A 14,804-nucleotide genomic window follows, 5' to 3' on the forward strand; every position below is an offset into this window, starting at 1 on the left:
CCTCCAACGGGTTTTCTGTAGAGTGCATTGCACACGATACCACACTCAGGCAGTTCATGGAGTGTAAGGAATATCTTAGTGCTTTGTCATTTGACATTTTAACTGAGAAAAAAATACACTTTGATAAGTTTACCATATCCTTCCCTTCCTCTTCAGGTATCTACTGGGCCTTTACCGCAATTATATAGTTCATGCTCCACCATATTCATTGATGACAGCACAGCCAGCTGCCCTAATCTTACACTGACACTAAACGCGTGAGTACAACTGTACTGCCAAGGGACAGACTCCTTTATTCTAAAATTATTTCAGCCATTTGGTTGTCCTCTTCAATCACTTTCAAGAAATTGGAGTCAACTATATATTGATATCCAGATTCTAAATATTAAATCCCAATTTCTCTTTTAATCTTAGACATCGTGGTGGAAGGAAAAATCAGTTAGCAAGTAAGAAATTTCAGAAAAAGTGTAGCTATTTATTTGATGCCTTTATTAAACCTTAAGGCAACGTTGAGTGCAGTGAGAAGGATAGGTTCCCTTTATTGAATTTGTGTGTGTGTGTGAAGAATTAGTTTGTTTAATAAGTTGCAGGCCTAAATCAACATGTACTACTTTGGACATTAGTCTTGGAGGAAGGAATAGCTTTTTCTCTTCTGGCACCACAGTGTATCTGCATTTGAATTTCTCCCATTGTGCATGAGCACCTCATGGGCCACAAAGATGCACTTTGAGAGCACCCTGAGATGAAGTTTATTTGAAAAGGAACAGCCACCAACACCAACACCACAGGGGCTGTCCGGTGTACATTATCATCATCTCCTTGGGTCATGAGTGTTGATTTTTAGAACAGAGTTTGGAAAGTGCTAATTTAGAATATTAATGTCTTTATTTTTAATTTTACTTTTAATTCTAGAAACATAACTACTTAGCTTATAAACAATTTTGTTTAGAATGCACTAGCCTTTTTAGCTAATTTGATGGTCAGTAACTTTGACTTTAATTAAAAATTGCAAGTTTACACTTGTAATAATGCCACTTTCCTCTCTCCCTTATAACAATAGTTGAGATGAAATTGTGTTTCAGCAAAAACTGGACTCAAACTCTGTCTCAGGTTCTGAGCTTTGGGACCTATTGAGTAATCACTAAATAAATGTCTGTAGTCAGGCAAGTCTAGTCAGTCTTTTTATTTATTATTTATTTTTGAGACGGAGTTTTGCTCTTGTTGCCTAGGGTGGAGTGCAATGGCGCTACCTCAGCTCACTGCAATCTCCCATGTTCAAGCGTTTCTCCTGCCTCAGCCTCCTGAGTAGCTGAGATTACAGGCATGCACCACCATGCCTGGCCGATTTTGTATTATTATTATTATTTTTTTAGTAGAGACAGAGTTTCTCCATGTTGGTCAGGCTCGTCTCGAACTCCCGACCTCAGGTGATCCACCCACCTCGGCCTTCCAAAGTGCTGGGATCACCACATCACGAGTCCCTGGTTTCTTTTGAATTCAAAAGATTTTGATGTGTTAGCATACCATTCAAAAGTAGCTTTTAAGGTTAATCTTGCTCAAAGAAATTTCATGCTTTTTTCCTCATTATTCTAATTTTTAGAAGTCTACTTTCAAAAGTAAAGTAAGTTTTAACTTGCCATCAGCAAGTTAAAATTTTTTTTTAAGAATATTTGCTATTGGTGAAATATAGGTTTATTGAGCAACTTAATAGGGCAGATTGGCTTCAAGAAAAGATTTTGGAAAATATCATGAGTTAGTAGTGCACTGTTATCAATGGGATAGATGGAACTCACTGGGATCACTTTTGCAAAGTTTTTCTTCAAAATGCGTGTCTGCAAACACATGCATCTTCCCATCTCCACTTTCCCTCTAGCTCTAGGCACTGAGAAGCCTTTTAGGAAAATAGGATCTATGTGAGGCATCTTCATGTAAAGAAAAAAGTATGCCATAAGATTCTGATTTTCACCCCAACTCAATCATTCCAAATGTTCCTGCGCATTGAAATCACCTGGGAAACTTTTAACAACAACCCACGATGTCCAAAGTTATATCCAATGCTAATTAAATCAAAACATCTCATGTTTAAAATGAGGCAATTATTGAAGCTTCTCAGGTGATTTTAATGTGCAGCAAAATTTGAGAGCCACTGCCTAATTTGAGTTTTAAATTGCACGGGATGAAAGGTTTTGTGGGTAGAAGAGCATATAAGGGAAATATGTTATTATTTATATATTATAATAATCAATAGAAACACGTCTTCTGACAGCATATTGCTTTGCATTTTGGTTCTCACGTTTCTGCTGAAAGCCAAGAAATGAAAACAAGAAAGTGCCCTTATGGTACTGTTCTGAACCAGAGGATTTTAATTTCAGGGCCACTAGGAGAGTTTCCTCTGCACCCTTTTAAAAATATGTCTTCAGGCCTAACCAGTGATAACATCTATTTTGATGAATGTTTTTCCTTCCACAGTGTGGCCTTGCAGATATATTATCATATCAAGCTAAGGTGAGCTTTTTAAAAACCTGTCTTGTTATTCTAGCTAATTACTTTGCAAGCTGTCAAGCTCAGTGTTAGGTCACAGGTCTAGACATCATAAGCTGTATTGTGCCGACTAAAATATCGAGGCAAATTATGTGTGTTTTCTTTGGACCTTAAGACTCTCTTAAATCTTAAATGACTGGGAATCTCAAAGAGTATGTGTTTATATTGATTATATTGATAGTTACTGTTGTAGAAGTATAAAATTGAGATTTTTTTTCCAAATCTATTTTTAGCTGAGATTTCACAGCCTTACCACTGTTGATATTATGAGCTAAATAATGCTTTGTCCTGTGCTTTGCAGAAAGCTTAGCAGCATTGATGGCCTGTACCAACTAGATGTCAGTAGTAACCCATGACCCAAGTTTTGCCAACAGAAAGTATTCTTTGAGAACAATATTGTTAACATAAATTTTTTAATGAAAAAATAACTTTTTTCTCATGTATCAGGAAACTGGAAATTTAAAAAAAAGAAAAAATAACTTTTTTCAGCGGAGAGTTGAGTAAAAAGTGTGTCAGGTATTTCTATTGTTGAAAATCTCTAATGTGGAGCTTAGTAGAACAAAGCTGGGTTTTCTAGCTCTTTCTTTGCCATTTGCTTTAAAGAATTTACTTTAAGATGGCTAGGCATGGTGGCACATGCCTGTAATCCCAGCACTTTTGGAGGCCGAGGCAGGCGGATCAGTTGAGGACAGGAGGTTGAGACCAGCTTGATCACCATGAGAAAACACGTCTCTACTAAAAATACAAAAACACAGGTGGGCGTGGTGGTGCATTCCTATAGTCCCAGCTGCTACGGAGGCTGAGGCAAGAGAATCGCTTGAACCCAGGAGGCAGAGGTTGCAGTGAGCAGAGAGATCGTGCCATTGCACACCAGCCTGGGTGACAGAGTGAGACTCTGTCTCAACTTAAAAAAAATAAATAAATAACGAGGCAATAACATGACCTAACATGCAAATGTGTAGTTGGTAAAAGGTGTATTTTTAAAGCTCTGAGACAGTTGTGGGTATTCATTAATGCTAAGTCAAAACTCCACAAGGGCTACTTTCTTCAGTTAGTTACAGTGGCATTTTACGTATTACTCAATGTATTCCATCAGTACTCACTCCTCTTTCTTGCATGGTAAATTGTTCTTTTCACCCATACTTGCATTTATAATCTTAGGCATTAGTTATTTGGAATATGTCGGTTTATGTTTTATTTTGTCAAAAATTACTTTCAGTTTAACCACCAATCTTATTTTAAAATATCTTTAAATACTGAAAAGCTGTCAAGCTATAGTAGAAAGAACGAGTTTTTCAGAGTCCTCAGGAAAGCTTAAATTTTATCATTGGGAACAAATACTTATTTTCCTTGAAGTGACAACCTCATGTCATTTATCTTTGAGAATGATAGTTGCCCTTTTTTTTTTTTAGACCAAGTCTCACTCTGTCACTTGGCTGCAGTGCACTGGCATGATCTCAGCTCAGGCAGTCCTCTCACCTCAGGCTCCTGTGTAGCTGGAACCACAGCCATGTGGCACCACGCCTGGCTAACTTTTGTGTATTTTTGGTAGAGACAGAGTTTTGCCATGTTGCCCAGGCTGGTCTTGAACTCCTGAAGGAGCTCAAGGGATCTGCCTGCCTGAGCCTCCCAAAGTGCTGTGATTTTACAGGCGTGAGCTGCTGCACTGACCCAGTTGTACTTTTAAATAAAAATGATGTCCTGTGAAAAAAGTGATTGTTCAGCTCACAATTAAATCATGAATTCTTTTTTTTTTTTTTTAAACACAATGGTACCACAGTCGGCAGAAGCACTTCTTGTTAACTTTCCACTGATTCAGAATTTTAAAGCTACATGTCAAGATTTAGTAACACCATTTTTTACTGCTTCATCAAAGACATTCTTAAGTACTTCAGCCTATCTTTTTAAATTGTAATGGACAATAAAGCATAGAATGTAATTGGTACCACTGCCTTGATTTAGGCTGAGAAACCAGCAGTTTTACCCACTTTTGCTTCTATACAGTCATGGCAAGTGTCTATGAAAAAGCAGGCAGTGTCTTTGTATTACTTTCATAATTAAAAAAATGTTATTATCAGCTTTCTCAGATTGAATTAGTATGATTATCAGAACAGTGTTGGGTGGGTCAGGCCTGTAATCCTTAGGAGGTCAGGCAGGCGGATCACCTGAGGTCAGGAGTTCAAGACCAGCCTGGTTAACATGGTGAAAGCCCATTTCTACTAAAAATACAGAAACTAGCTGGGCATGGTGGTGGGTGCCTGTAATCCCAGCTACTTGGGAGGCTGAGGCAGGAGAATCTCTTGAACCTGGGAGGTGGATGTTTCAGTGAGCCAAGATTGCACCATTGCACTCCCGCCTGGGCAACAAGAGTGAAACCCTGTCTCAAAAAAAAAATAAAAACAAGGAAAGGAAAGAAAAAAGAAAGGAAAACAAAGAAGGGAAGGGAGGGGAAGGAAGGGGAAGGGAAAGGGAAAGGGAGGTGACCTCTTAGGCCTTCTGGAAAAGGGTCTTGGGGATCCCCAGAGGTCCACAGAGCACATTTGGAGAACCACTGGTTTATTACACAGCACAATGCATTAGTTTTATGAAGTTTAAAGTTTGTCAAAGACTGACCTCTTTTAAAATAAGGCAGGTGAGTTTTTAATTCAAATAACAGAAAATAAATACATCACGAGACTATGCTACAGAGAACTAGAGAGAAAGAGAGTTAGAAAATCTGAATCACTTTTTGATTTATTAAAGTTCTAAAGGCTTTATTGCCCACCACCACTGCTTCGTCAAATGTTCTTGTGTTTCAGTGTGTGGTTAGAAGAGTGAAAATATGTTTGGTTTGTTGTCATTGCCTGTTAAGGGTCAATACTTACAGGCAGTTCTGACTGGTTATCATAGAAAAGAATTCATAGCACGGGACATGTTGTGCCGAGGAAGAAGTCAGGAAACCCTCTGCAGGTCAGGATCCAGGTGAAGAATTTGTAAAAACTGTTTGCTTTGCTGAAATAAGCCCCAGAGCACATAGGAGGCATTATTTCACTAAACAGTTTACTAAGATATTGAACAGTTTTTGAAGTAATGCACATTCTTATTTTATAGAGATGCTGATAGAACTATGGGCATCTTTGATGAACGGTTACACCCATTTACAGTAAGTGGCACTTTTACTGAAGTTGTATTTGCATCATAGACTGGCATTTGTTTCATGCTGAACTCGAAGTCATCTTTCTTTAAATCCTCTTCCCCATTTTGTATTGCATTTAGTCATCTTAAGTGCTGTAAAAAGAATATGCTGGAATAAGAACTGATCTGTAGCTCTCTTCAGTAAATGAGCTGGTATGAGTAAATATAATATCCAAATAATAGAAAATGTATCTTTTAAAAAGGCAATTAAAGGACAATTACATATACTCATATTGCAATAAGCAATATGTAAGTACTTTTCACACAGAAGCTATGAAGCTAGTTAAAAATAATTTCAGTTTAAATCAACTTACATGGTGTAAAAATTTTAAAATGTGCTTCCTCAGGTACATAATAGCCACATGTGGCTAGTAATTATTGTATTTAACAGCGTAGGCTTAGAGCCTCATGGTTACAGGAAACTGTGTTTTCTCAGTTTATTGCTGAGAAGAATGACATATGGTCAGTAAGACATTAAAGCCTAAAAGTAACTTACATTTGGATGGAATCATGTTGGGGAAAGAGTAAAAAAGAACCATAATTTCCTGAGGCTAAGCTCATATTATCTTTTGGTGAATGCTGATGAGTATTAAATCATTATGGTATTTTAAGATTCCACTGTTCATATTGTAAAATCTAAAAGACATCTCACTAATCAAAATTACTGTGATACGATGGGCACAAATGGGAACACTGCTGTTTTAAGAGCACTTTAGGTTTTTTCTTCACTGGATACTTATGTTGCATTTTTTCTTCTTTCAGCAAGAACAGCTTCCGGAGGTCTACTTTCAGTATAATCCTGGACGCAAGTTGATTTTCACATTTCTTCGTTCTCTATTTAAAGTCAACAGGCTAACAGCTGACTTGGCAATCAGAAGTTTGGTGAGCTATTTTCGGTTTATAAAGCATCTTTAGAAATTGGTCTTGTAGAGCAGACTGGCCAACATGGTTAAACCCTGTCTCTACTAAAAATACAAAAATTAGCCAGGCTTGCTGACATGCCCCTGTAGTCCCAGGTACTCAGGAGGCTGAGGCAGGAGAATTGCTTCAACTCAGGAGGCAGAGTTTGCCTTGACCAGAGATCAAGCCACTGTATTCCAGCCTGGGTGACAGAGAGAGACTCCATCTCCAAAAAAAAAAAAAGAAAGGAAACAAACTAAATTGATCTTGTAAACAGGGTGGCATGGTCCTGTTTTTAAATAAAGGTAGGTTTCTGAAATTATCTCAGAACTTTAAGAAAAACGTATGAAAGCAAATATACTATTGGAGTTGAGTCGTCATCATGGCTTAAAATGTTGCCATTGCTTTTCTCATCACAGAACAATTGCTATGAAAGGCAGCAGGAAGGATTTCTGATTTCTCCTCCCACACTTGAGTGCACACATGCACACAGTACGCACACATCCAAGGCATGTGGAGGGCTTAGAATGGGGAGTAGTAGCAAAACCGTCTGGTTGATGGGCAGGAATAGATGCCTACATCTAAGCTGAGTCCCACGCTGTATCCCCAGGCAATTCTGATGCATGTCGTGATTGAGAGCTGCTGCCTTCAATTCATTGTTCCTTGGATGTGCCTAATCTACCCCTGCTGGGCAGAGTAGGTAGCAGAAATATTTGATGTATGATCGTGATATGGTCCCTTGCTTGGCCTGGTCAAGCAAAGCCTTTGTAGAACATAAGAATAAAAGGCACTTACTTTATGGTCAAAACCAGAAGTATTCTGGTTTTTCACAAGAGTTCTTATCACGACACTTCAACCCAGCTAAGTCACAGGCCGGTCCTCTGTTTTGCAGGTGTACATCGAAAGACTTGTAAATGATGCTGATATCAACATTTGTCCAACCAACTGGAAGAGGATAGTCTTCGGAGCCACTCTTCTTGCCATCAGGGTTGGGCACGACGTGGCTGTGTGCCATGAGCACTACTGCAGGCTCTTTGAGAACATGACAGTTGAAGATATGTGAGTTTGTATGGTTTTGGTGAACTTTCTAACCATTTTTGAGTACTTTATTTGCTCCCATAAACTTAAGCACTTTAAGAAGTATTTTTAAAGGTTACATTGTGCAGATAATAAGAACGGACATGAATGACATGAATGCCACATACTCTTTTCTCCCCAGCTTTAGAACAACCATTCATATTTTTCACTGTTCATTGGTAGGTCTTGGTAAATTGCTGTTGTAAATAATCTCATAAATGGAAAAGTATTTTTCTGGTGAATGTTTTTGGCAAATATCTTAGCAGTGTGCTGCCAGAACATAATAGTACAGTAGATATCCTTACGGCTTTTTACAAGCTGTCTGCAAGTTCCAGTCTCTTTGTAAGGAGCACATGTCTGGCCTTTGAAATAATTGTTTGGCCATTGACAGGTCTGGGGCCTGTGGACTGGGGAAAATGTATAGCTTCACCCCGAGTCATACATTGTGTACTTGCTTTTGCTGGTGTTCTCCCTGCTTTTATCTGAAGATCTGTTTTCTGGAAACCTTGAGATACAGAATAGCCACAGATCCCTGTGCCCCTGTCCCGTCCCTCTTCAGAGTGTTGCATCATTGGGCTGATGAGTTAGAAGTTCCAGTGCTCCCCTCAGGCAGTCTGAGAAACGTTGCTGGAGCATCACCCGATGCTCGCCACATTCAGGAGGTTCCTGGGGTACTCATGCAACCACAGCAGCACTTGGGAGGGCTCTCAGTCTCACTCCAGGCCCATGACAAGTACTTTCATGAAATGAGTTTAGTTTAGCCAAGATGTCTCGCTCTGATCTTTCTTCCATTCGAAATGTAAAGAGTATTTCTGTCCCATAATAGCGACAGGTAATAAATGGCATCCATCATTTCTGTCATCTGATCACTATTGTGGTGCCTTGGGAGTGAGCATGGAGTCTGAGTTGTGCAATGGAACCCTCAGGAATGAGCCCCAAGTTCAGCTGTAGGAGTGCAGAGGAGGCTGTCACCTCTCTCCTCATCCCAAACTTGTGCTAGATGCAGAATGGACCGCAAGCAGCTGTGCCCTGTTTGGTCACGTGCATGGGAATCCACTTGCATAGGCTGTATTTGTTTCCAAACAGAATTTGGAGCGATTGTAGTAGCTCAGTGTGATATTTTTAAATAGAGAAAAATTTTACTAACTGACAACAGCAACAACAACACAAAACTGCCTATTAAATTCATATAGTAATCTTTTTTAAAGAGTATCTACAAAACTGTAACCAAAATGTTTTCTTGCAAAAGCAGCAGAAGTAAGTACAAAGACCCTTTCCAATGAAGAATCACTGAGAAACAAAATAGAAGTAGTATAACATTTACTTATGTTCATTTTTGAAGACTATACAAGAATCATTTTGCATCAGGCTTTCCAATTTACAAACATTGATAGGATTTCCCTCTAGGGGAAGTTTTCACATAAACGTTGAAGAAGTTCTTAAAACTGAAAACTTCTCTGTATTTGGTATTCGACTAGGGTTCCAGTCCTATATGCTTTCTTATATTTGTAAGGTGTATCTGCAGTGCGTGTTATCATGAGTCTTGGGCAAATATCACGTAAATGAAGGCATTTCTACATGCTATACATTCATAGGTTTTATTTCAGAAATGAGTTCTTATCTTCATGTGGAACTGTAACAGCTGAAGACCTTACCACATGTTTGTATTTATAAGGGTTTTACTCCATTGAGTCCTTTCATGTTTTCAAAGAAATGAAAAAACTGAAGGCTATGTTTCTTAAGATTACGTTGTTTTTCTCCATGTTACATTTGAATATGTCTTTGAAAGCACGTGGGAAAGTCTAGTTTATTAACATGTTTTTTACATTCAAGTTTCTTTTCCAGTATAAGTTATTTCTAAGTTTTCAAGGAATGCTGGGAAAGTTGCACCCTTTCTTGTATTTCTTTGATCAATAGGGTTCTGTCCAGTGTCAGTTCTTTGATGCATTCTAATAAACTAGAGCATGGGATGGCTTTACCACAGTTCTTACGTGAGAATAATGTTTTTGAAGATGGCCCAGTGAACTGACATTGTCTCGTGTTGGTTTTGTTGTTTCTCCTTCCCCAGGAATGAGTTGGAAAGGCACTTCGTGGAGCTAATTGATCGTAATATCAGCGTTCCTGGCAGCATTCATGTCGGATGCTACTTCGATCTTCGTGCCTTGGCACACAAGCGTGGCCTGCGTTTGCCAGTTTACCTTCTTGAGAGAGAAAGAGCATGGAAGCTGGGGGTAAGGCTACGAAGTTACTAAGTGGGTTTTCAGTCAAACACCAATGCCAGCATCTGTGACCAGGTCATCTTAAGTAGTGATTAGAAAAACGGAAAGCTTCAAAAATAACTAACATACTGAAGAGCTTATTAACCTTAAAAGTTTGGAACCCTTTTTAAAATTGTACCTCTTTTCTATTTGACATTCTTAGGCTTTTTCAAGGCTAGAACAAGACAAAGTCTTCTATACTGCTAAGAAAATTAGGTCTTTCAGTGCTGATGACTTAATTGGTCTTCAGCGCGCTAAGGCCATCCTCTGCTGAATGAAGAAATGAGGGGTAGTGTAACATCTGAACCCCTCATCAAAAAAGGCAGGAACATATCACCTCTCCTGCCAAAGAACTGGAAAACTTAATATTTTCCAAAGAAGAAACACCTCAATTCAAGTGAACTCAAGGACAACTAAGATTCTACTTCCTAGTAAAGAATGGGACCTTGTCAGGGCAACAACACACTCTTACACTCTTCGGTCCCTTTTAATGTCAACCGTGTTTTAGAAACCACTCCAAAGTGAAGGCTCCTTCTGCCCCCAAAAGAAAAGAAAAAGCAATGGGCCTTCATGTCGGTACCAGCTGTATGTACAGTATGTACATTTTGGGGCTTTGTATCTACAGAATAGATAGAATGTAGATGAGAGATTTAGTGACGATATGAGTTTGGTCAGGTGCATTTGTCACCGAGCCAAATGAGGCTCATCCTAAGTCAGTAGTTGAAATGCAGGCGTTCGGTAGTCTTTATGATGTTCGTATGTGTGTAGTACCTGTCCCATGCAGTGGAGGCACTGTCCTGTTAAATCCAGAACTTCCATATCTGAGCCAGTGCTATTTTATTTGTAGACAATTAACTTGAACCTTTACATTATTACCGGTAGGTGATTATAAATCTGCTTTACCCTTTATCTAAAAAGCTAAATCTTTGTGGCCTTAAGATTTTCTTTCTCTAACCCCAGTTTCCATTTCTTGGAGACACACTGCTGGCAGCCAAATTAAATGCCTATATTGAGGGGAAAGACAGAAACAATTCCGACCATCTGGTTTTTTTCAGTATTGGAAAGGGAGAAAAACTCCCCAAAGACAATGAAAATTTATTCCCTAGCAAGATTGTGCGAGGCCCTGCAAAGTAAAATGCCCTGAGGCACACCTGGGGGCACAGCGCAGCGTCTCTCAAGAAGGTGGTTATCGAGTACTTCGGTGAGCAGAATAGGGGTGAGAGGATCCCCACAATAGGATGTCCTGACTTACACTGGAGTCAGGCGTGTTATTCCAGCCAGGAGTGTCACTCTTGGCTGTGTCACCTTGAAAAGATTTATTTTCTTATTTCAACTTGCATTTTTATTAAGTATACAATGAATTTTATTGATAAAGCTTGGAAGATGGGAAAATATTATCAAAAAAACATAAATTGGGAGGCCGAGGTGGGTGGATCACGAGGTCAAGAGATCGAAACCATCCTGGTCAACATGGTGAAACCCCGTCTCTACTAAAAATATAAAAATTAGCTGGGCACGGTGGCGCCTGCCTGTAATCCCAGCTAATCAGGAGGCGGAGGCTGAGGCAGGAGAATTGCCTGAACCCAGGAGGCGGAGGTTGCGGTGAGCCGAGATCGCGCCATTGCACTCCAGCCTGGGTAACGAGAGCGAAACTCCTTCTCAAAAAAAAAAAAAAAGAAAGAAAGAAAGAAAGAAAGAAAAAGTGAATTGGTCTTTCTTTTTTTTTTGAGACGGAGTTTCTCTCTCATTACCGAGGCTGGAGTGCAATGGCGCGATCTCCGCTCACCGCGACCTCCGCCTCCTGGGTTCAGGCAGTTCTCCTGCCTCAGCCTGCTCAGTAGCTGGGATTACAGGCACGCGCCACCGTGCCCAGCTAATTTTTTGTATTTTTAGTAGAGACGGGGTTTCACCATGTTGACCAGGATGGTCTCCACAGGAGATCGAGATCATCTTGGCTAATAATAGAGTGAAACCCCACCTCTACTAAATATACCAAAAAAAAAAAAAAAAAAATCTTAGTTTTATTTGTTCTTCTCCTAAAAATGTGTAATAAGTACCTGAGGTCGATATTTTTTGTGGATGATTTCAAGCAGAATCTCAGGGCTTAGTTTCAGGAATATTACTGGGTGAGATTTTTCTTTGTAGCTACAGAGAAATAAATTCATTTCCACAAGAAATTGTGGTAGACAAATTAGTGATTTATGAAAAGAAAATTAGTTCCTCTTTTCCGTATGGTGGAGTATTTGTGATAGTGGAAAAATCTATTTTGTATCCTGTTATCTGCATGTCTTAATGTTAAATTCTATGAGATAAAACTCAACATTCCTGGAAGTGTTAATAATATGATTCCTTAATAAATTATTTGTCATTATGGAAATAATAGCTAAATGACCTGTTTATTGTCTGATGGATATTTTGGCTTCTCTGGAAGTATAAAATTTAAGTACCTTACATTTTCCTTTAGTCCTGTAAACGTAAGCAGTGAGTTTGATCAAATTTGCTGGAACTCCACCACAGCAGCCCCGAGCTCGGCCGTCCACCGCCTGCTAGCGGCCTGGCCCCAGCTATGTCCGACAAGGACAAGTGTTCGGCCATCTTCCGCTCGGACAGCCTGGGGACCCAAGGCCGGCTGAGCCGCACGCTGCCGGCCAGCGCGGAGGAGCGCGATCGGTTGCTGCGCCGCATGGAGAGCATGCGCAAGGAGAAGCGCGTGTACAGCCGCTTCGAGGTCTTCTGCAAGAAAGAGGAGGCCAGTAGCTCCGGGGCTGGGGAGGGCCCGGTGGAGGAGGGCACCGGGGACAGCAAGGTGGGCAAGTTTGTGCCCAAGATTCTGGGCACGTTCAAAGGCAAGAAATGAGTCTCCTGGCCCAGCAGCCCGGGCCAGGGTGACCGAATTGCTGCCACGGCCACCCGGGGCCCCCACGGAGCAAGGAGAGCACTCCTCCTGTGCTTGAGCGGTGCTGCCAGGCCACGGCTGCTTGGGGCGTGGCTGAGTGCGCCACAGCTCGGCTCCTATTGGGGCTCACCCGGCAGCCGCCATCTGTGCCCCTGGCCTCCCCAGTACTGGGGCTCCAGCCCCTTGCCACCAGTGCCTTTCTTCCTTCAGCCCCTTCTCTGCTCAGCGTCTTCATCTCTGCACCGCCAGCCTTGCATGGCGGAGCGTCTGGCTCCGCCGTCTCTGTGCTTCAGTACCCCACGCCATTTTTATTTTTTTTTTTTTGAAACCCAAACTGGAGTGCAGTGGCGCCATCTTGGCTCACTGCAACTTCTGCCTCCCAGGTTCAAGTGACTCGCGTGCCTCAGCTTCCCAAGTAGTTGGGATTACAGGTGCCTGCTACCATGCCCTGCTAATTTTTCTATTTTTAGTAGAGACAGGGTTTCACCATGTTTGCCAGGCTGGTCTCCAACTCCTGACCTCAAGTGATCCGCCCGCCTCAGCCTCCCAACATGGGGGGATTACAGGTGTGAGCCTCCGTGCCCCGCTGAGTCCCCTGTCCTCTTTCAAGGGCCCCACCTCTGTGCCTCAACTCCCCATTCTCTGGGGCCCCTTTCCTCCTCAGGGCCTCCTGCTCTCAGGGCTCCCCTCCGTCCCTCCCTCCCTCCCTCCCTCCCTCTCTCTCAGGGTCTCCTCCATCCTCAGGGCTGCATTTCCTGTCCTACCTGGATTCTCCCGCTCACTGCCTCCCAGCATCTTTCTCAGAGGTCTGTGCTCTTGCTGTGGGGAAGACTGGGCTGGCTGCAGGCAGTGTGCAAGGGAGGGGTGGAGCCGGACGGGAAGGATGCCCCTTGGAGTGGCGAGGAAGCTGGACACGGCAGACCGCTGGGAAGGGGCACAGGGAAGCCCCAGGGGCTGCCTTGGCAGGTCTGCCGTCTCCTCCAGCAAGGCTCTGGCCAGCACCGGGTGAGAGTGGGGAGGGGGCACTGGGCTTTGCAGCGCAATAAAACAGTCCGGATGGACAACCTGTGGCCCCAGCCTCATGAGCGTCCCCTGCACAGGCCCAGCCCGGACACCAGAAGGGCTGGATGGTGGGGTGCTGGTCCTTGACAGGTGTGGGGCCAGGTGAGGGCAGGGGACAAGGTGCAGCCAAGGCTGATCCCAGCTGTAGAGACAGGTCCTGGGCACCCCTGCAGGTGGGAGTGGTCTCTGCCCTCCCGGTGTCCAGCAGACACCGCCCCCCCCCACGCCTGTTCTCAGGGCCTTTCCTCTGTCACCAGCACCAAGACTCTGTCCAGGCTTCCCGGCTTATCTTGTATCTTTTTTCACCCCCGGTGAGGAATTGTAACTGACTCAGAATGATGTATTTTGGCACCACATGCGTGGAAAGTCCCACGCTGTTAGATGCTAGCTTTGTGAAATTAGTGTTTCTGTATTCTATTTTTTTAATTGCATCTACACCACCTGGATCTGCTATTTCTTTTCAAAAAAAATTTTTTTTAGTGTAATAACTCCTAACAGGGAACTGACTTAAGAAACAAGGCCGCCAGAGGCAGCAGTTCTGACTCCAGCAGCTGGGAGAGGAAGGGAAGTGGCCCCGCTGTCAGTGCTGGACAGCTCCAGCCAGCTGGTGACCAAAGCCACTGCCCAAGTAGGGACGACAGCAGGGTCTTCTGGCCAGGTGGGAAAGGTGCCTGGAGCGGGTGCACCTGAGCGTCTCTTGTGGGCACGTTTGGCTTGGTGCTGCCTGGGGTGCGGCTGAACAGACAGGCTCTCAAAGTGGAGCCCATGGAGAGGCCAGAGGCTGGCCGCCCTGCTGGGGCCTTCAGAGCCTCCTGCCTGCACCCTCCACATCTTCTAAACCAGGATGGGGCACATTTTGGTGTTAATAAAACACAACCCACCAAATATTCTAGCAT

General features: G+C 42.5%; 2 protein-coding genes across 4 annotated transcripts in view; both read left to right on the forward strand.

The window, feature by feature from the left end:
- Window positions 1-11,362, forward strand: part of LOC135270206 (cyclin-Y-like protein 2) — a 281,562-nt gene extending 270,200 nt beyond the window's left edge. For 2 of the 3 annotated variants that reach the window (XM_064365551.1, XM_064365553.1), the window contains 7 exons: window positions 157-257; window positions 2,470-2,505; window positions 5,632-5,683; window positions 6,478-6,597; window positions 7,508-7,674; window positions 9,761-9,923; window positions 10,114-11,362. In XM_064365551.1, coding sequence (XP_064221621.1) covers window positions 157-257; window positions 2,470-2,505; window positions 5,632-5,683; window positions 6,478-6,597; window positions 7,508-7,674; window positions 9,761-9,923; window positions 10,114-10,224 — 750 coding nt within the window. In that variant the 3' untranslated portion in view covers window positions 10,225-11,362. The remainder of the gene's footprint in view (window positions 1-156; window positions 258-2,469; window positions 2,506-5,631; window positions 5,684-6,477; window positions 6,598-7,507; window positions 7,675-9,760; window positions 9,924-10,113) is intronic. The other variant, XM_064365552.1, reaches the window with a different exon arrangement.
- A 1,079-nt stretch (window positions 11,363-12,441) lies between these two features.
- Window positions 12,442-12,807, forward strand: LOC135269461 (protein FAM83H-like; the record flags this gene model as incomplete). The annotated part of the gene is made up of 1 exon (XM_064363471.1): window positions 12,442-12,807. A coding segment is annotated over one exon (366 nt), but the record flags the coding sequence as incomplete, so codon positions are not given.
- Window positions 12,808-14,804: the final 1,997 nt, after the last annotated feature.

The sequence above is a fragment of the Aotus nancymaae genome, unplaced genomic scaffold (assembly GCF_030222135.1).
Source record: "Aotus nancymaae isolate 86718 unplaced genomic scaffold, 86718_ANA_hifiasm-v0.15.2.pri h1tg000006l, whole genome shotgun sequence".
In the NCBI taxonomy this organism is placed as follows: Eukaryota; Metazoa; Chordata; class Mammalia; order Primates; family Aotidae; genus Aotus; species Aotus nancymaae.